This window comes from Rhinatrema bivittatum, chromosome 5, assembly GCF_901001135.1.
Source record: "Rhinatrema bivittatum chromosome 5, aRhiBiv1.1, whole genome shotgun sequence".
NCBI lineage: Eukaryota > Metazoa > Chordata > Amphibia > Gymnophiona > Rhinatrematidae > Rhinatrema > Rhinatrema bivittatum.
Window position 1 is genome coordinate 344,472,333 of NC_042619.1, and position 20,592 is coordinate 344,492,924.

Here is a 20,592-nt window from a genome sequence, read left to right on the forward strand (position 1 = left end):
GCAATGCTTTCCAATGCGCATACCGGGAGATAGGCATGTGGCTGCGAGCCTCTTAAACGCCACACGGCCCACGAGCAGCTGTTACGACTGTCGCTGCCCGACATCTCCACTTCGCCCACCTTACCTTTCTTGCGACTCCTCCCGCAGTTGATGGACGTCTGGCTGCTGCGGCGTCTGACTGCCGTCCTCTCCGGCGTCCCCGGTCCGGCTTGGGCGCTGCATCCCGCCATGTTGTCCAGGTACCATAGGGTGCGAGCGCCGCGCGACCCTGCTTCTTATTCTCTCTTTGGCGCGAACCTCAGGGGCGTCCCCCTGTGATGACGTCAGGCATCCCGGATACAAAAGCCTACACTTTTTGCTAGCTAATCGAGTTAGCAAGGGACTCCTTACGGATGGGATTCACTCTCCATACCTAGCTACTCTGCCTCTCCTACTTTTGGACTTTATCCTAACGGGGTACCCGCTCCTCGGGGGCCGCTCTCATTTCTTTTAGGTTGCTTTCAGGAACCGGTACTCGCTCCTCGAGGGCGCATGTTCCCTGACTCGCTGCCTGCACTTATTGCTTCTGCTTGGAAGGAACCGCTCCCTACATCATCAATGAGTTACCAACTTTATTTGCTCAGAGCTGTTCCCTGGAACCAGGTACTCGCTCCTCGAGGGCCTCCCTCTATTCCAGCTTCTGTGTCACCTTCCGGGAGAAACCGCTGTGTGAGTAACTTTACCAAGGAGGCTCCATACCAGAACCCTGTGTATGCTCCACTGTACTCACTATCTCAGTTTTCTTCACTACAGCACAGCCATAGAGGGATTCACTGTTCCAGTATCCTGAGGAACCGTAGCCCAGCCGGGCTTCATCTCTACTCACTACTGCCACCTGTGGTGGCTTCTCAACTCTGTCTAATAAAAGATATATCTCTGTGTTGTGTGTCCCAAAGCTGAGCCTGACCTGTGGCCCCTCATGGGACGTCTCCCCGTGGGCGTGGTCATCTGCCACAGTGTCCAAGGGTCCACCCAAAACCTTACAAACAATAACAGTGGCCCAGTCACGCATGTATCTCGCAAATTTGCCGCACATAGGGCTTTTAAAAATCACCCTTTTATAGTGACCCACAATAGCTTGATTGCTGGGAGAGATACATGGCAGATAAGCAGGTCACAATTTTTCTTTCAAATTTCTATCCTAAAAAATACAAATCTAAGGGACTTATTAGAAAACCAGGAATACAAAGTCAAAATATTCCAGTTTTCTAAAAATTGTAGTAATCTAAGTAGAACATTCTATGTATTGTAAAACACAAGTTGAAACATTTTATGTCGCTCCAGTGCTTTTTTGAGTCATTCTAAAAAGCTTCCTAACTTTTTGTAAGCTTTTTTAATTACAGGAAAAGGGTAATATTCTTGCAAAAACTGTTCAAATAATTTTTTTGCACCATGTTTGGAATGCTGACACAATCTCACAAATCCTTCTATACCTTAAAAATTGAGAAAAGGAAAATGAGCATGTAAGGATAGAAGATGAGCACTGCTATAATGCATATGTGCTATTTTTAACTACTGTGTTCACAAAACTTCATCTCTAGGTTTTAGCTGCTAAATTCATTCAGGGCTTGCTTCAATTGAAGTCTCCCACTGTGTCATAGTTCTTACTCTTCTAACAAAAGTCCCCTTTGAGACTGGCCTCTTGTGTGCTAAAGTATTTGACTTGGAATGTCTCTTTATTGGTGGTGATCCACCCACAGGTTCAGCGAACTCTAGGCCCTGGGAATTTATCTATCATAGGCCTAGATTCATCATTAAAAAATTTTTTTTTTAATTTATGCATTTTAAAATTATACAAGACATAATCTTGAACAGAAATATGGGACAGAGTAAGAAAACAAATAACAAAATTTAAATTAGAAGAAAATTTTAACATTCTCATGCCCACAATACAAGACCTCAATTTGAGAGGGATCCAATTCCCAACCCAAAGAAATATAACAAAGAAGAAAACGATAGTCATACAGCAGTCATCTATCTATAGGGAACAACGAGTATAATTACGGCTGGAGGTTACTGTCCACCCTAGGAGTCTTCCCAATCAAAAATTGAGTTAATATATAAGAATTATTCTAATGCTTAATCATGCACTTGCATGGAAATTTCAAAACACCCCCTAATAACTGAACCTGCGGTCGCATCAATAGAAATAATCTTCTCCTTTTTTGAGTCTCCTTCGAGACATCTGGAAAAACCCTAACTTTACACTGAAGAAACAACTCTGATCTGTGATGGAAATAAAGTCTCATTAGCCAGTCTTTATCAGGTTTGAGTGCCAGTCACAATAAGAGTAGATGGAACAGCCAATTCAGTATCTGATGTCTCCAATATAGTTGAACCACATTTGATTCCACTGCTGAAATTAATGGTGTTATTCCCTCTCTTTGTGTGTCCTCATCAGCTCTTTTGAGCTATGGCAGATAGAATATTTTAGACACAGGAGGGAATTGCATTTTCTGAGACCTGTAAAGTCTCCATCAAGTACCTCGTAAACATCTCTCTAGGAGGTATTAGGAGAACTTGAGGAAGGTTAATAAATCTTAAATGCCTGTTTTTGACTGCATTTTCAAGATTTTAAATCCTTAAAGCTGTATTAATCTTCTCTTTAATCATAACAGACTGCGATTGTTGAACAGTACTCACTTGGTCCCTTATAACTGAAATTTGTTGACCCAGCTCATTCATTGTATTGGAGAGTATCGAGACTTTTTCCTCCAGATCATTATACTTTGAAACCACAGGGGAAAACTGTTGTAGTACAGAGCTCTGAAGGTCGATAATTGCTTCCCAGATAGTCTTTAAGGAGAAAACAAAGGTCTTTGCACCACAGGTAGCTGTAAAGGTATTTTAATGAGGAATCTTCCAGCGTGGTACTCTCGGAACCTCCCAATCTAGCCTCTCGTGCAATGCCTTTACCCGGCTGTCCCCGATCAAACAATGGACTCACTGCTGCCACCATTGCTCCATCATTCCCTGCTGGATTCGGCTTGACACTTCCCAGATCTGTCGCCGTCTCCTCCGACTCATGGGCAATTCTGGCGGTAGCAGGATTACCCGGCGGTGTTCCCTCGGCGGGGCTCAAAGAGCCCGGGAGAGAGGGGAGCTCAAATTCCCCTCCTCCTCCCTCCAGCGGCGGAGTCCCCGTTACCAGGCTGCTGCGCGTGACATGGGCGTCTATCGGGCCCAAGAAAGGAATCATCGGAGGGGCTGCAGGGAAGGTCCCCGACCTGGGTTTCCGCTTTCTCCCCATTCACGAAGCAATAACAAGAAACACTATTTTAAAAAGAGTGCCCGAGGGAGCCGTCACGCCATGCTTCATCTACCGATCCGCCATCTTGGATTCCACCATTTTATAATTGAGATTCATCATTTTGCTATAAATTTCATATGAACCACGCCTGCGATTAAAAAAAACCAAAAAAAAACAGGGGTGGTTAGTATAATTTTGGAGTAACTGCAATGCACGCTATTTTAGTGTTTCACGTAGGTACTTTATCGCAAAATGTGTTAATTTTATTGCACCCATAATATTTTCTCTTCATAGCTTGCAAATTACCCAGAGAAGCATTTCCATGTTTTGGGCTGCTCTTGGCTAGAGACAGAGACTCATTATAAGGCTCTCATATTAGTCAACTATTTATACCACTGTAGGAGGGTCAACTAGTGACTCGAGGTGAAGTTTTGGTGGTGGTCTAGGGTTTGAGGGCAGTTTAACATACACAGTCAGGTGTACAACTAGCACGGTACACATCAGTGAAGGTTTGATGTGATTTGGAATGAGGAATGGTACACAAAGATGAGATTTATGCAATATACTCTTGCCCTAGCTAGATGTGCACTGTGCTGTGTATGTTAAACTGCCCCAAACCCTAGACCACCACCAAAACCTCACCTCGAGTTACTAGTTGACCCTCCAACAGTGGAATAAATAGATGACAAATATGTGTGCCACCCCAGAAGTGCTGTCTCTCTCTCTCCCCTCCACGCTCCTGCCTGAAACGGGATTTGTGATGTTTATTGCAAATACCGTTTCGGGCATATCACAAAGCATAACACCAGGAAAAAGGTGTCGTTATTTCTGGCGTTAAAACGTGTGTTGCACTATCGCATGCAATGTTAAATGCCCCTCATTTTCATAAATTCCACCCAAACTTCTCCCTGTGACTAAATTTTCAAAATTTGCATACGCATCTTGTGATGCAAAAAACACGTGCCCTAATACCCACGATAATGCCTTAATGCATTTTGATGAATGACCCTGTTATATTGTTTCATCTGAACAGGGTGGTGCTGTGCATACATAGTAAGCTTCTGCCTAAGGTAGTGTCAGAAATCCATGTGTTCAGTCAGTTGATCTACCAATATTTTTCCCCAGGCCATAAGTTCATAGACTTGAACAAGCCCTGCACAGTTTAGATTGCAAGAGATCAGTTACCTTCTAGCTGGAGCATACCAAAGGATTTAGAAGGTTCACCCAACTTTGTGTTTCTTTTGGCCCCAATAGGTTTGGGATTGTAGTAACCAAGCAATCTATTTATGTATTTATTTAAATAACTAAGCAATCAATTTGCAATCAATTTGCAGTATATAGCAGATTGCATATTCTTCTGTTGTTCTCAGGCAGATTTGAATCTAGAAGGGCATGTCAAGACCATGGCAGTGTCCATGGAGGAGATTTGCAAAGCTGCAACCTAACATTCAGTCCATTACTGTTTACGGAACCCTGCAATCATGGGCCCTGAATCCCAGCCACTAGATGTAGCCCTGGAGTGATGACTATGACTCACTCCCACCGTAGGGTCTGTGAATGTCTCCCCCATCTTCAGTCCTAGCCAACCCAGGGAGTTGAAGACCCAGCTTATGGATCAAACTAGGTACCGTCTCTATGACAGTAATGCGTACTTCAGCCGAGCCAGCCCATACAAATTGTGACCAATTTTCAGCCTCCCTTTGGTGCTTGCAGGCCTGCAGCTACTGCGCACCCATGAGCATGTGAAGTTTCCCTTTGAAAATGCACAGTGGCCACTGCTGGCAGGGAGTCTTTTACCTTCGTGCTATGAAAAGCAGGTCTATTTTCCCAACAGAGTGCATAAAACAATTTCTAGAGGAGCCTTCTCTGTAAATAAATATCCAGTTACCCATAGAGAATTCCTTTGAAAATTGCCCCTCTAAAAATACTAACTATAGAATCACAGGGCATAAGGTTTATCTCATGCAATTTATACACCTGTCACAGTTTGAAATAATGTCTCAGTTAGTTTGTTTTATGTTTTGTTTGAGTTGATTAGTATTTGCTAGTTAGACATGATGATATTTAAGAACATATTTGCCTTTTGTAATTACTGATTTTGTTATTTTCTTTTTCTACAGCTTGGGCCCCCTGTTTGCCTTATTTGTGCCATTTTATTGTTCCATCCCACGAGTACAAGTAACTCAAGTTTTAGGCCAGCTTCCCATTACAAACAAGACACTGGTTTACATCATGGGTCTGCAGGTACAGTATGTCAAGCACTGTTCATTTTTTCTGTTGAATTACCAAGTCCTTTTTGCATGTTCATTTTCAAATCTAAAGTGTTGTTTGTAAGTTTCGATTAAACATTTTGGTGTCAGTGTCTGCCAAAGGTCTTATAAGATGTGACCTCTAGTTGCAGTGGTTCTTTGGTTTTTCCACCATGAGAAAATCCTTGCTGCTGATGTTACGAAAAATGCAGATATATGGTCAGGGAACATGATTTTGTAATTCCAGTTAACGTTTCAGAAAGTCATTAAGCAAAGGAATCCATGAAAGAATTATTAAAGTATTCTTATTAATATCATCCATTGGTATAAGAAGACATTTATTTTCTCTCATTTAACATCATCCAAGATGCAAGGGAAAACCTAGGAGTTCTTAAATGGCTTTGTATTGTTGAATTCTTATTATACACAAAATGTGCCTCAGAGAGAGAGACGCTGAAAAATTTGAACATGGGAAATCTATCACGGCTGTGAAAGATTTTGAGATAGAGTCAGAGTGTGTGTGATACGATGCCTGAAGGATAGTCAAGCAGGCATACGTATATTGAAGTGCCACACACACTATTGTTTGGAAGCAGTTCTATATTGGAGAGACCCGAGGACTACAGTCAAGCTGATTTGTGAATAGAGTGAGAAATAAAGAGAGTGATTGTGAAAGTTTATGATATATGAAATGACACAATACCATGTAATGGACCCATTGAGTATGAACGTGTATGCCAGATTTTAAAAGAAACTACGTCCCTGAAGAAAACCTAAGTGTCAGGGCGAAACGAGGCTCTCGTTGGACAAGATCAATTTATAGCAGGACTAGACCAATTTACAGTAATATAAGAGCAATTCATATCATATGTTTAAAAGTATATGGGGGATTAGTTTGTCAAATAAGTTAAAAAAATGATGTATGTAGTATTGTAATTGCATTAGATGCAAAGGGATTTCTAGCACCTTATATATTTTATGTATAGAATGAGTGGGGAATGAATGTGATATGTGTGGTATGAATGAATGTATTTTAGGGTAAAGCATGAGTGTGATTTTAGAGTATTTTGGTAAGGGTCCTAGTAGGTAATATAAGAATAGTCAAATGGAATGTATTTACAAGAAATATTTTGTCAATAAATGATAATTAAGTGTGGATAATGACTTTAGGACCTCTGATTTGTGGTGTGATATATATTGAGTTTTCGGAGGGCATGCAGGTGTGTTGACCAATACAAACATGGTCATATTCTGGATTTCATTTTTTTGAATGCTGCTGTGTTGAAATCTCATTCTCCAAATCTCAGTTGAAAAAGTACTTTGGTTAGATCATTGTTTATCTTTCAGCTATGTGGCTATTAATTGGTCTAGAGTTCAAGTTCAAATAACTCATTCATATAGTGGGAGGTTAGGACTTTTCAGCTTGGAGAAGAGACTACTGAGGGGGGGATATGATAGAGGTGTTTAAAATCATGAGAGGTCTAGAACAGGTAGATGTGAATCGGTTATTTACTCTTTCGGATAATAGAAAGACTAGGGGGCACTCCATGAAGTTAGCATGGGGCACATTTAAAACAAATCGGAGAAAGTTGTTTTTTACTCAACGCACAATTAAACTCTGGAATTTGTTGCCAGAGGATGTGGTTAGTGCAGTTAGTATAGCTGTGTTTAAAAAAGGATTGGATAAGTTCTTGGAGGAGAAGTCCATTACCTGCTATTAAGTTCACTTAGAGAATAGCCACTGCCATTAGCAATGGTTACATGGAATAGACTTAGTTTTTGGGTACTTGCCAGGTTCTTATGGCCTAGACTGGCCACTGTTGGAAACAGGATGCTGGGCTTGATGGACCCTTGGTCTGACCCAGTATGGCATGTTCTTATGTTCTTATGGCTATAGACCTTGACCTCTTAAAGGAAGTGTTAGAGCCTGCAGTTCTTCACTTTGGTGAATCTTCTGTGGAGGCAGTTGTAGCTAACTGGGATAATGCCATCTTATGTGCCCTTGATGAAGTTGCCCCTAGGAAAACTTACCAGGTGAGGCATAATAAAGCAACGTGCCATTCTCCTGATTTACCTAAATTAAGCCGCAAGTTAAGGAGTCTTCAACAGCATTGGTACCATTCAGGGACCCGGAAAGGTTGCAAAGTTATAGAGGCCAGTTGGAGAGCATTTGATTATGCTAAAAAAGCTTATTTTTCTGAGCAGTTATGACAGGCCAATAATAACCCCCGAGAGCTATTTTGAATCGTTAAGACTATGGAGCCTTTATCTTGAGGCAAATCATCTGGAAACTTAGGGCTTGCCCAATTTGTTCAGAACTTTCTGCCCTGAAAAAGGAGTTGGCTCACCTTAAAGCTGAATTAGTTGCAATAAATAAAGTATCAGCAACCACTAAGAAATCCTCACCCACTACAGAGTTCAGGAATCGTTTCCCCCCTACCACAGAAAATTCAAAAGCCCAGAAAAACAGTTGTTTTCAGTGGGCTCACGCAGAATAAGACCTGTGACCCAGAGATACCATTCTTCACAACTGTGCAGCCCATGTGCCCCCCCCCCCTTACACAGAGCATATAGGAACCCAAGAACGAATGGATTACAGTGGGCTCTGATAGAATAAGACCTGTGAGGCAGAGAGACACTCTCAAGTGACACAAGTACAAAAAGCTTTCTCTGTCTTAAATAATGACGAAGCTTTAGCAATGGAGATTGAAGTGGTATCTGAAAGGAAAGAAGAAACCCAATGCACACAGAAAATCAGTTATACAACCAATAACCATAATAAAAAGCTCATTGTGCTGGGTGACTCAATCATCAAAGGCATAATATGGGAACTCTTTTCAAGGGAAACACTATAGTTAAAAGCCTTCCAGGATCATCAACTAGTAGAAATGCTATTCAAATAGTCAGTGCAATCCAAGGAGAAAGTAAGGACTCTGAAGTTGAAATAATATCCATCTGGGAATCAATGACCTTGCTAGAAACAACATCCAAGTGGTACAGAGAGATTTCCAGACTCTGGCAAAGCAGATTAGTCACATAGCAAAGTCTATTGCCTTTTCAGAAGTGTTCATGGAAGCGGGGAAGAGAGGTCAAGTCATATAGATAACTTCAATGCATAGCTCAAAGCTTAGTATAAGGAACAAAGTTTAGGATATATTGGAGGCTGGGGCTGTGTATGGACCAGTAAAAGGCTCTATGTCAAATATGGCTTACATCTGTCTGTGGCAGGAAAAAGGACCCTAAGAGATAAATTCAAATCCTATGCCATAAGGAATTTAAACTAGATGCCAGGGGTGGCAGAAGGAAATTGGAATTTCACCCCCCTCCCAAATCGCAAGGAAATGGGTGAAAGGGATAACAAAAGTCAGCTGAATAAGGCACAAAAGAAGTCCAAGAAGAAGAGCAGAAACCTGAAGGAGAGAAGCTGGAAATCTATGAGCACAAATGCTTGTAGTCTGGGCAATAAAATCCCAGAGTGCAGGCCCTAATGGTGGAGGCGGACTTGGACATTGTTGCTTTTACAGAAACATGGTTCATGGATCCTCATGATTGGGATACAGCCATACCAGGCTATAACTTAAGGAAGGACAGAGAGGACAGAAAAGGGGGAGAAGTAGCTCTTTATGTCAAAAACAATATCCAAGCAATTAAACTGCAAGGAATGTGGGGTAAAGAAGAAGCATTATGGGCTGACCTAAAAAAAAGATGATGGTGCAGCCATTTTTACTGGAGTGCTTTACAGGCCTCCGACTCAAATGGAAGAAGTAGACAGAGATATGGTTGAAGAAATCCAAAAGGTGGGAGAGAAGGGAGAAGTGTTGATTGTTGGAGATTTTTATCTGCCAGGCGTGGGCTAGAGTATCCCTTTTACGGAATCTACCAGAAGTAGAGAGATAGTGGATGCCCTGCAAGGGGCTGTGTTCAAACAAATGGTAATGGAACCCATGAGGGAGGGAGTTATACTTGACTTAGCGCTCATTAATGGGGATACTGTTTCTAACGTCCAGGTGGGTGCCCACCTCAGCACCAGTGATCATCAAACTGTTTGGTTTGATATTGCAAATAGGATACAGAGAAGTCACACAAGAACTGAGTTTTGAATTTCTAGAATACGAACTTTGTTGAAATGGGGAAGTACCTGGAAGTAGAACTAGAAGACTGGGAGAAAATGAGAGAGGTGGAACAACAGTGGGCCATACAAAAAGGAGCTATAACAAATACAACAGATTTATATGTTAGAAAAGTAAACAAAAATAAGAGAAACCTGAGGGGAAGGAGAAGGGAGCATTTCTTTTACCTGATTGAAACTTGCTAACATCTCAGGAGCCGAGGGCAGGGAGGACCTTGCCCCAACGGAGACTGTCTCACTTCCGGGTGTGACGTCATCTTGGGGTCCTTAAAAGTGGACCGTTTGCAGGCTCCTAACGAGGGGAAGGAGAAGGGAGCATTACTTTTCCCTGATTGAAATTTGCTAACATCTCAGGAAGGGAGGACCTTGCCCCGACGGAGACTCTCTCACTTCCAGGTGTGACATCATCTTGAGGTCCTTAAAAGGAGACCGTTTATGGCACGCAGTTGATGTCGGCGTGCGCGTTGCCCAAGCCCGCGCGCCTAAGGAGCGCGCGGCTTTGCCCAGAAGAATTTTATCTTTTCATCTTTTTGCTCCGAACTCCTTACCCCCAAATAAGTAACTTTAAAGTAAAATTCTATACTTAATTTGAACCGCTCCTGACCCTCCACTGTAGTATACATCGGGTTATATTAAGAAACTACTGATTTTCTCTCAAATATTTAATTGGTCTTTCTTTTCCTTAACTGGTATAAATATGTCACATACTAAACGGAAGGGAAAACTGAGAGAGGCTGTAGCATCATCCTCTCCAGCAGATCCTTCTCAAGGGAAAATTGAGAGCTTTTTCAGCCCAGCACCCGAAAAATCTCCCAAGGGAGGCGCTGTGCTTCCAGAAGTTGAGCAAAGTATGGAATTACTTGCCTCACCCGTTTCTCTCAGCCCTGGAGCAACAGCTACTCCTCCTCCTCCTTTTCAGATACAATTGCAAGGAATTGATTTATTAGGGGAAAAAGAAAGACCAAAAACAGAGATTCTGGATAAGGAGGGGATTGAATTGGTGAATATTACCCCTATGAAGAAGTTGGAAAAACCATCAATAATAACATTAGATTCGGTATGGACTGCGATTATTTATTTATTTATTTAGGGTTTTTTCTTATTTATTTAGGGTTTTTATATACCGACTTTCTTGATATATATATATCAAATCAAGTCGGTTTCCTTACCTTAGAAAAGGCTATATCAAAATTAACAAATGTAAGCCTGGAGATGAATAATCATGTATTGAAAACAGAAGAAAGCTTTGTAAAGCAAAATACTCAGTTGGTAGAGTTAGAACAAAAGATTTCTCAAGTACAGAAAGTACAGGCAAATATAATTCAAGGGGAGATCATTCAGACTAGAAATTTACAAAGATTAGAGAATGAAAATAGGTATTTAAACCTGAGGATTGTAAATTTTCCGTTAGTAAGGTATACATCGCTTCAGGACCAATTTAAAAAATATACAAAGGAAATATTAAAAATTTCATCGGAAGCCTCCCCTACTATTGCTAAAATATATTATATTGTATCAAGTGTTGTAACTGAAGAACAAACATCCCCCTTAAATGTTTCAGAATTGCTTGAAACCATATCTGATGATGTTGTGGAAAAGACAGGAATGGTCTTGGTTAAGTTTGTTTTCCCTTCTGATAGGGATACTGTCCTGAGATTATTCCTCTGAAATAGATTAGTTAAATTTTGTGATTACCAAATATGGATATTTCCGGATATAACAAAATCAACTCAGAGTAGAAGGAAAGAATTTCTAGCCATTAAGAACCTAGCTGATCAAATAGGGGCACAAATGATAGTCCGATGTCCCTCCAAATGTTTGTTAAGATTAGATAACCAGAGATACATATATTATGAACCGGAAGATCTAAACAGGTTCTTCGAATCAAAAAAACTAATAGAGAGTAATATATAGTCAATTCAGTAGCTGTTTCATAGATAAAAGTGCTTAACTTTCAATCAATAGTAGACAGATTACCTTAGCTCAGATTTGAGATGTATACTGCAGTATTACATGGTAATAGGATATCAAATTGTGTAAAAAACAATTTCATGAGTTTTACCTAAAAAAAATCGTATTTCCTTTTTTTTTTATGGTGTTAACCATATTTGTTTAATGATATATTTCTTTGTTTCTATGTAACAATGAAGGATGTCCGTATTGTATATTGACAGTTTATTGTCATAATTATCTGCAAATGCAATAAAATATAAATTAAAAAAATAAAATAAGAGAAACCTATCTTGTTCTCAAAGGAGGTGGCTGAAAAAATCAAAGCAAAAAGAACAGCATTCAAGAAATATAAAGGATCCCAAAAAAAGGAATACAAGGAAGAATACATGGTGAAACTGAGAGCGACAAAGAAAGCAATCAAGAAAGCAAAAAGTCAGGGGGAAGAAAAGATTGCCAAAGAGGTAAAGCGAGGTGACTAAACAATTTTCAGATGTATCAGAGAAAGGAGAAAGGTCTGAAGTGGTATAGTGAAATTGAAAGATGACAAGGATCAATGTGTGGAGAAAGACAAAGAAATGGCAGAAATATTAAACAAATACTTCAGTTCATTGTTCACTAAAGAAGACCTTGGAGAAGGACTGTCGTTAGTTAACAAGACAGTGGATGGGGGTGGAGTAGACAAAACTCCATTTACAGAAGAGAATGCAATGGAACAGGTAGAAAAACTGAAAGTGGACAAAGCCATGGGGCCTGATGAGGTTCATCCCAGGATACTGAGAGTGCTCAGAGATGTGTTGGCGGGTCCATTGCACGACCTATTCGATAGATCCCTAGAAACTGGAGTACTGCTGAGTGATTGGAGAAGAGCGGTGGTGGTCCTGCTTCACAAGAGTGGGAGCAGAGGAGGCTGGAAACTACAGGTCGGTTAGCCTCACCTCAGTGGTGGGAAAATGAATGGATACTCTGCTGAAGGAAAGAATAGTGACTATCTACAGTTAGGAGGATTGCTGGATTCACCAGGGGAAGGTCCTGTCAGATAAATCTGAGTGATTTTTTTGATTGGGTGACTAAAGAATTGGATTGAGGAAGACCGTTCAATGTGATCTACTTGGATTTCAGCAAATCTTTTGATATGGTCCTACATAGGAGGCTTGTTAATAAAATGAGAAGCTTGGGAGTGAGCGCCAAGGTGGTGGCGTGGATTACAAACTGGTTTACAGAAGACAGTGTGTGATGGTAAATGGTACCTACCTTGAAGAGAGAACGGTGTTAAGTGGAATGCCACAAGGATCAGTGTCGGGACCAGTCGTATTCAATATCTTTGTGAGCAACATTGTGGAAGGGATAGAAGGTAGCTTGTCTATTTGTGAATGATACTAAGATCTGCAACAGAATGGACACACTGGAAGGAGAGAATGAGATGTAATTTAAGGAAGCTTGATCGAAGATATGGCAGCTGGGATTCAATGCCAAGAAGTGGCGAGTCATGCATCTGGGGTGTGGTAAGCCAAAAGATAGCGGTAGGTGATTGGGGGTGAAGGGCTGTTGTGCATGGAGCAAAAGAGGGATCTTGGGGTTATAGTGTCTAGCAATCTGAAGACGGTGAAGCAGAGTAACAAGGCGATAGCTAAAGCCAGAAGAATACTGGGCTGCATAGAGAGAAGAATAACCAGTAAGAAAAAGGTGATAAGTCCCTTGTACAGGTAATTGGTGAGGCCTCACCTGGAGTATTGTGTTCGCTTCTGGAGACCGTATCTCAAAAGGGACAGAGACAGGATGAAGGCAGTCCAGAGAAGAGTGACAAAAATGGTGGGGGGTCTCCATCAAATGAATTATGAGGATAGGGTGAAGGACCTAAATATGTATACCCTGGAGGAGAGGAGGTGCAGAGGAGATATGATACAGACCTTCAGATACCTGAAAGGTTTTAATGATGCACAATTGACAAACCTTCTCCGTTGGAAAGAAATCAGTAGAACTAGGGGTCACAAAATAAAACTCCAGGGAGGATGTCTCAAAACCAATGTCTGAACATATTTCTTAATGGAGAGGGTAATGGATGTCTGGAATGCCCTTCCAGAGAAGGTGGTGAATACAAAAACAGTGAAAGAATTCAAAGAGGCATGGGATAAACACCATGGATCCCTAAAGGCTAGAGGATGGGAATGAGGAAAAGAGTGCATGAGGTAACTTGCTGGTGCGGCGGTTGCTACCCTAAACCAATAAACCTTCATACTGTGGATGCAACTTCATCATTGCTCTCTGCTTTAATGGCAGGGGGAAAAGGGGGATTCGTTTCAGACAGCAACCAACAAGGACATTGAATTTTGTGGTCAGGGAAAGCAAATAAGCATGGGGGTAACTTGCTGATGCGGTGGTTACCTCACTTAACCAATAACCCTTATACTTACGATGCAACTCCAGCACTGCTCTCTGCTTCAAAGGCAAGAGGTAATGGGGATTTGGACTCAGATAGCAACCAACAAGAATGAATGTCTCTGAATATTCACTCAACTGCTGTCAGATTTCTGTCAGACGTAGTTCTACCTTCTATCACGAAAACTGAATTTTTTCCTCTCAGAAGGCAGCTTCCTATCAATTTGCCCGTTGTTAAAGATGGTTGATTTGCAGCCACATGATTTATCAAATTACAATCCTCTATCTTCTTTATCATTTCTTTCTAAGATTATTGCAACATTTGTCCTTTGTCAGAAGTTTATTCAAGATAATCAGGTTTTGGATCCATATCAGTTTGAATTTAGGAAATCATTTAACACTGTTTTTATTATCATGCTGTGACACCGTTAGGCAGGTTTTTGACAATAGACAGGGGTTTGTTTGGTTTTTTTTTAGACGTTTCCTCAGTATTCAGTACTCTGTAATGGAATTATTTCTGAGTACTCTGGCTGAGGATGTATTTAGAGGTTAGGCTGTATGGAGTATGTGAGTTCTCAGCCAGACACACACTAGTTTGAAGGCCACAGGCCAATCTCTGAGTGAACTCCTATTTACTGTTCTGCACTGTGAAATGTTTACGAACAGGCAAGAGTCTGAGAGATGAAGAGGCAGTAGTTCTATGGTGAGAAAGTAAGCAATTATCTGATACCAAAGTCTTAGAGAATGAAGGCCAGACAGCTGTTCTCGAAATTGCTAAGAACGTAGAGGGAGGGAACATTGCTGCTCTCTCAAGCATTTAGTGTATAAGAAGAAAACTCAGAGAGCTTCTGGATGTGACAGCACAGTTTGATCCTTTGGAAACATGTAAGCTTTATGTATATGTTGCAATTGTTATTATCTTTAACCAATTCTTCTGTATGATCTGATTTTATTTGTTCTTTCCTCTTATTAGTCAAATAAACTTAACTTTCATAAATACCTGGAACCATGATGTACTTAGTCAAAGTTTGTGTGTGTGGCTCTTTGTGTGGAGAATAAGCGTCTGGTTTCAAGCCCCCAGGTATAACCTCAGTAATTGTGTGCGTTTGCATTGGATTAGCCCCCGAGACAGTCCTGTGTGCATGCAGGTGACAAGACCCTCAGGTAACTCCCAAGTGAGATTGGCCCCCAGATCAGAGCCCCTGAGCAGAGTCTGAGCCCAGAGCATACTGTCAATCACACTATTCTTCTATGCGGGATGGATGGTAAAATTCTCAACTGGTTTATATCTTATTTGTCACTTAGAGCAGGGGTCCCCAACCACCGGTCCGCGGACCGGGCCGTGGGAGTTTTTTGCCGGTCCGCGGCACCGCCAAGCACCGGCAGGTGTGTCGCGCGCTCCCGGTCTCTCCCGCTGCTGTCGGGCTGTCAGCACGTTCAAGCCCAGTGGGAACGGCAGCGGTGCTAGAAGAAGCAGTGGCACCCGCGGCTGGGCCTTTTCTTCTTCCCGCGCCTGCCCCCCCCTCTCCCGTGACCCGGAACAGGAAGTGATACGCGGTGCGCGGGAAGGAGAAAGAGTCGTGCCGCTTGCTAAAGTAGCAGCGGCGGCTGCAGCATCAGTCCCCGAGCAATAGAAGCAGCTGGTAATCGAGAAAGGAGACAGCAGCATGAGCCTCCCGCGGCCGATGGGATTCTTCTTTCTTGGCCTGCGGGAACTGCTGCAGCTCCCATTTGTGCTCGGGGGGGAGAAGAGGAAGTGAGGGAGAGAAAGAGAGAGAAGCAGCCAGCCAGCCTGTGTGTGATAGACAGGTCAGAGAGCTGATGTGTGTGTGTGAGAGACAATGAAAGTGATTGCTCAGGGAGATGGCTGATGTGTATGTGAGAGTGTGAGACATTAGTCAGGGAGGTGACTGATGTGTGTGTGTGTGTGAGAGAGAGAAAAAGCATGGAAGTGAGAAGTCTGGGTATGTGAGAAAGCATGGGCGTAAGAAGCCTGGTGTTGTGGGGGTGAAAGAAAGCATGGGAGTGAGAAACCTGGGTGAGTGTGCATGCATGAGAGAGAGAGACTGCTTTGTAAGGTGATGGTGTGTGTGAGAGAAAAAGACTGGTGTGTGTGAATGTGAAAGAATGTGATTCAGGGAATGAGAAGCCTGTGCACGTGGAGAGTGAGCATGGAAATGAGAGAGACTGGTGTGTGTGTAACAGAGAGAAAGTGATTATGGGAATGAGAAGCCTGTGCATGTGAAGAGAGTGAGCATGGGAGTGAGAAACCTGGGTGTGTGTGAGACAAAGCATGGGCGGGAGAAGCCTGTATATCTGAAAGAGAACATGGGAGTGGGAAGCCTGTGTGTGTGTGTATGCATGAGCGAGATCAGGTGACTGGTGTGTGTGTGTGTGTGTGTGAGGGAGAAGCCTGTATATCTGAAAGAGAACATGGGAGTGAGAAACTGGTGAGTGTGTGTGTGAGAGAGAGAAAGAAAGTGATTATGGGAATGAGAAGCCTGTGCATGTGGAGAGAACAAGCATGGGAGTGAGAGACTGGTGAGTGGGTGTGTGTGTGTGAGAGAGAGAGAGACAGAGAAAGTGATTATGAGAGTGAGAAGCCCATATATGTAAGTAGAACACGGGAGTGGGAAGCCTGTGTGTGTGTGTGTATGGCATGAGAGAAACTGTTCAGGAAGGTGACTGGTGTGTGTGTGCCAAAGACTGGGAGATGATTGGTGTGTGCGAGACAGAAACTGGTCATGGGGGCATGACTGGTATGGTGTGTATGTGAGAGACATGGGCACTAAGGAAGAGGACCATAAGTATAGAGCTTAGCTTCTACTGCTGCTTCTGGTGAGTGCCACGGCCTGCAGGGAAGGGGAGTAGGAGACCTGCTGGAGGGGGTAAGTAAAGGTGGCTTTTAAAGTTTATTTTTCTTGACTGCCATTTTAATTGTGTGATGTCTGCTTTTTTGAAATATTTTATTGGTGTTTGGAGAATGTTTAATAGTTTTTATGAGTTTTTAATTGTTGGATGTTATTCTGTTCATAGCTGTTGTGAAACATTTATTCTGCTTATTAGTATAGTTTTACAATTATTTCTGTGTGGGGATCTATAGCTGCTTGCTAGTTCTGTTTTCCTAATAGGAGGTGTATTGATGTTTAGGGCCTGATTTAATATTTGTAGTGTTGCCTTTTCATAGATAGGGTTGCTCCTGTTTGAGTGTATTCCATAATACAGGTGTAACTGTGTGCAGATTAGTTTATGTGCATTACTACAGATCCTGGGAGTATGTTAGGTCGGTTCTGTGTCTGTTACCGAGATGAGATATTTTACTAGCATGTAAGCGTTTGTATCAGTCTTATTTGTTGTGTTTTCTCAAGAGGACATGCATTGGTGGTAAACTGCTGTCTTTTCATAAGTAGGGCTATTGAGCCTGGAAGTAGGAGTTTGAGTTGCTGTTACTGAGATGACACCAGAACCAGAATATCTTTTTTGTAGGGTGAGTTGTATGGGGAATGTTATAATTCTGCTTTACATCCATTATTGTGGGTCAGGGGGGTTCCCGTGGATACAAACTGTACTTTTACATCTAGCCCCGTGACGATCATGGGTCAGTGTGCCATGCATATGAGAACCTATGGTGAGTTGAGTCACATTCACATTATAAATGTCATAATTAAATGATAAGTGTGCACTAAAATCCAACCCCCTCCATAACCCCGCCCCCATATGATCAAAGCCCCGCCCCTACCCCACCCCCACCCGCCCTGCCGGGCCATGGAAAAATGGTCTTGCTTGAAGCCGGTCCCTGGTGCAAAAAAGGTTGGGGACCACTGACTTAGAGTAACCATATCCTGCTCAATAAGCAGGTCTAAAGTTAGCCAGATAAGCTTTATCCGTCTAACTAGAGATGTATTTCAGGAAAGTCAGCAGTATATCCATGCTGCTGAAGATCCCTTGTAAGCAGGCTAAGTGTTATCCAGCTAACTTGCTTAAACATTTAACTTTGAATATCTACCCCAGAGAGATTAGTGGAGACACAGGGGAAGAGAGAAATTGTGGGACTAGGGTGGGGTATTGAGAGAGAGATTTAAGGGGGCAGGGTGAGTCAAAGATGAGTGAGTAATTGAGAGTTAAATGAGTAGGGACAGGATGGGGCATACAAAGGATAGGAGGAGAGACTGGCAGGGCACTGAGAGAGAGAGAAAGAGACTGGAGGGGACAGAGTGGGACATTGAGAGAGAAAGAGAGGCCGGTGGGGTGTTGAGAGAGATTGTTGAGGACATGATGAAGCTCTCTACTGCTTGGCATTGTGGTTTCGTGGCTTTTGGTGTGTGTGAAAGAAAAGTTGGCCACTTCTGGACTAGATGAACTGCTTGCTTGTCTTTAGAGAATTCAACTAAATCTACTTTAAGCAATGGAATATATTCAGAGAAATATGAAAGCACACCTAAAACTTCAAAGGAGCCTGATGAAGCTTCCACTGCGGCTACTCAGTCCTGCTAATCATTTGTAAAAATCGTAAAGGAGAAGCACAAATGCATAATTCTGGAATAGGGTACTTTGGACAGCCGCCTTTTTAAATGAATGAAGTTCACGATAACGCTTTAGGCTCCCGACACAGAGCAGAATTTGAGTTAGAAAAAGCAATAGCCAGACTCATTACCACAAGCAAAACATTACTGCATTCTCATCCTTTTCCATCATCATCATCACTGTTGAAAAACATTACAGTTCCAAATGATCCCGATATATATATTTATCACTTCAACTTTCTCCCATCTCTTCCTCCTAAATCAAATATTTCTTTGCTAGCAACTCTGCATCTAAAATACAATTTTACTGCTCCTCTGTAGACTCCCTAGTAAACTTGTTTTTTATTTTAAATGTAGCCAGTGCCTTTCTTTCTGCTCATGGGTTTTTCCCTGCTCAGAAAAGAGAGATTTACTTCTTGTGGCCAGTCTGAGATGATGGAGGGGGAATCACGAACTGCTGTACAAACAGATGTGGAAACTCCTGGTCCAGTGCTGCTCATTTCTTCAACTCTCATGTCTTCCCCTCCCCCAAAACTGTTTTCTTTTTGATATGCTATGACTCATTAGGAAAATTCCTGTATATTAGTACCACTGCTGAATGTGCCTAATGTTAGTCATTGCCTGTATGCCTAATGGCACTCACTCTTAATCAAATACAGATATCAGAGAAAACCACCTATTATTGTATGATTTTCCTTATGGGTATATTGAGGATATCACTTGTTTGAGGGAGCAGTGCAATATGGTTAGGGACCTTCATTTTTGGTTTTTATTGTTCTTTATTTTTCCCGCAAATTTATCAGGGTTTATTACGGCAAGAACAAAAACAGTAGAAAATCAGTTGAAAAAAAAATGACATTTTTCCAAGCAAGTATCGGGAATTTATTTTGGTGTTCGGAAGCAAAGACAATAAAACAATTTTAAGCAGATTCTTCCACTTACCCACCTCAGCAGCATCCCTATCTCTACCTCCCTTCTCTCTCCCACCCTCCCACTCCTGCATTGCAGGAGCAGCATGTATGCAGGCTTCACCCCTCTCCATTGGCTTGATGCTTTCTGACGTTCCCGTGTCTGCAGCATTGCACTTCTGCTTTTGTGCTGGGACAGGGAGGAGCCTGCCGGGAAGCGCTTCTGGTGGACAGGGCCTGCTTCAGATGCATTCACAGCAGCAGACAGCAGGCACTTGAGCTGCTTAGGGGTTGAAGAGGGACTCGAAAGATGGCATGGGTGGCACTGGACAATGTGTGTTTTCATTGGTGGACAGCGGGCTAGAAATGTCATGGGGAATATGACAATAAAAGAAGCCACTTCTAACTTTGTATATAAAAATTTAGAAAAATTATCATTGTTTTGGACAAACTTGATAACAGTTAATCAAACCTTATTAGTAATTACAGTTTACATAATATATACTGTTTTAGCTTCTCTCATGTTGTCTAGGGATCTTTAAGGGTAAAATAATAGTGATGTGGTGCAATTCTAAATTCCTGTCTTTCATCTCTGTGTTGACACTTACCGCAAATCATCCTGATGGGCTAAATAAGGTTAAGTCAGGAGATGTCGTTGTCTTAAGAACATAAGAACATGCCATACTGGGTCAGACCAAGGGTCCATCAAGCCCATTATCCTGTTTCCAACAGTGGCCAATCCAGGCCATAAGAACCTGGCAAGTACCCAAAAACTAAGTCTATTCCATGTTACTGTTGCTAGTAATAGCATTGGCTGTTTTCTAAGTCAACTTATTTATTTATTTATCTATTTATTTAATTAACATTTTTCTATACTGACCTTCACGAAAAAGATTCATATCAAATTGGTTTACATGGAACTTAGGGACTAACTAAATAACCATATAACAAGAAGGCAAAAAGCAAAGTTACATATAACAAGGAGATCGAACTTGGGGGGCTAGAGTAGCCGGGAAGTAGAAGGACAGCAAAAAGTAGAGGATAAATATATATATAAATACTGAGATTAGGCCAAGCGTCTAGTCAGTTGGGCGAAGCCTGGTTGAGAGAGGTATGATGACATTTTAGAAATTAGGGGAAGGCTTGGAGGAAAAGCCAAGTCTTA

The 20,592-nt window shown here is 41.9% G+C and overlaps 1 protein-coding gene across 6 annotated transcripts in view; it reads left to right on the forward strand.

Moving 5' to 3' along the window:
• UBAC2 (UBA domain containing 2) overlaps positions 1-20,592 on the forward strand; it is a 377,581-nt gene that overhangs the window by 183,134 nt on the left and 173,855 nt on the right. For all 6 annotated transcript variants that reach the window (XR_003857130.1, XR_003857131.1, XR_003857133.1 and 3 more), the window contains exon 5: positions 5,410-5,533. Coding sequence is in view for 2 of the 6 variants with exons in the window: in XM_029604494.1 (XP_029460354.1) it covers positions 5,410-5,533 (124 nt within the window). In the remaining 4 variants the exon portion in view is untranslated. The remainder of the gene's footprint in view (positions 1-5,409; positions 5,534-20,592) is intronic.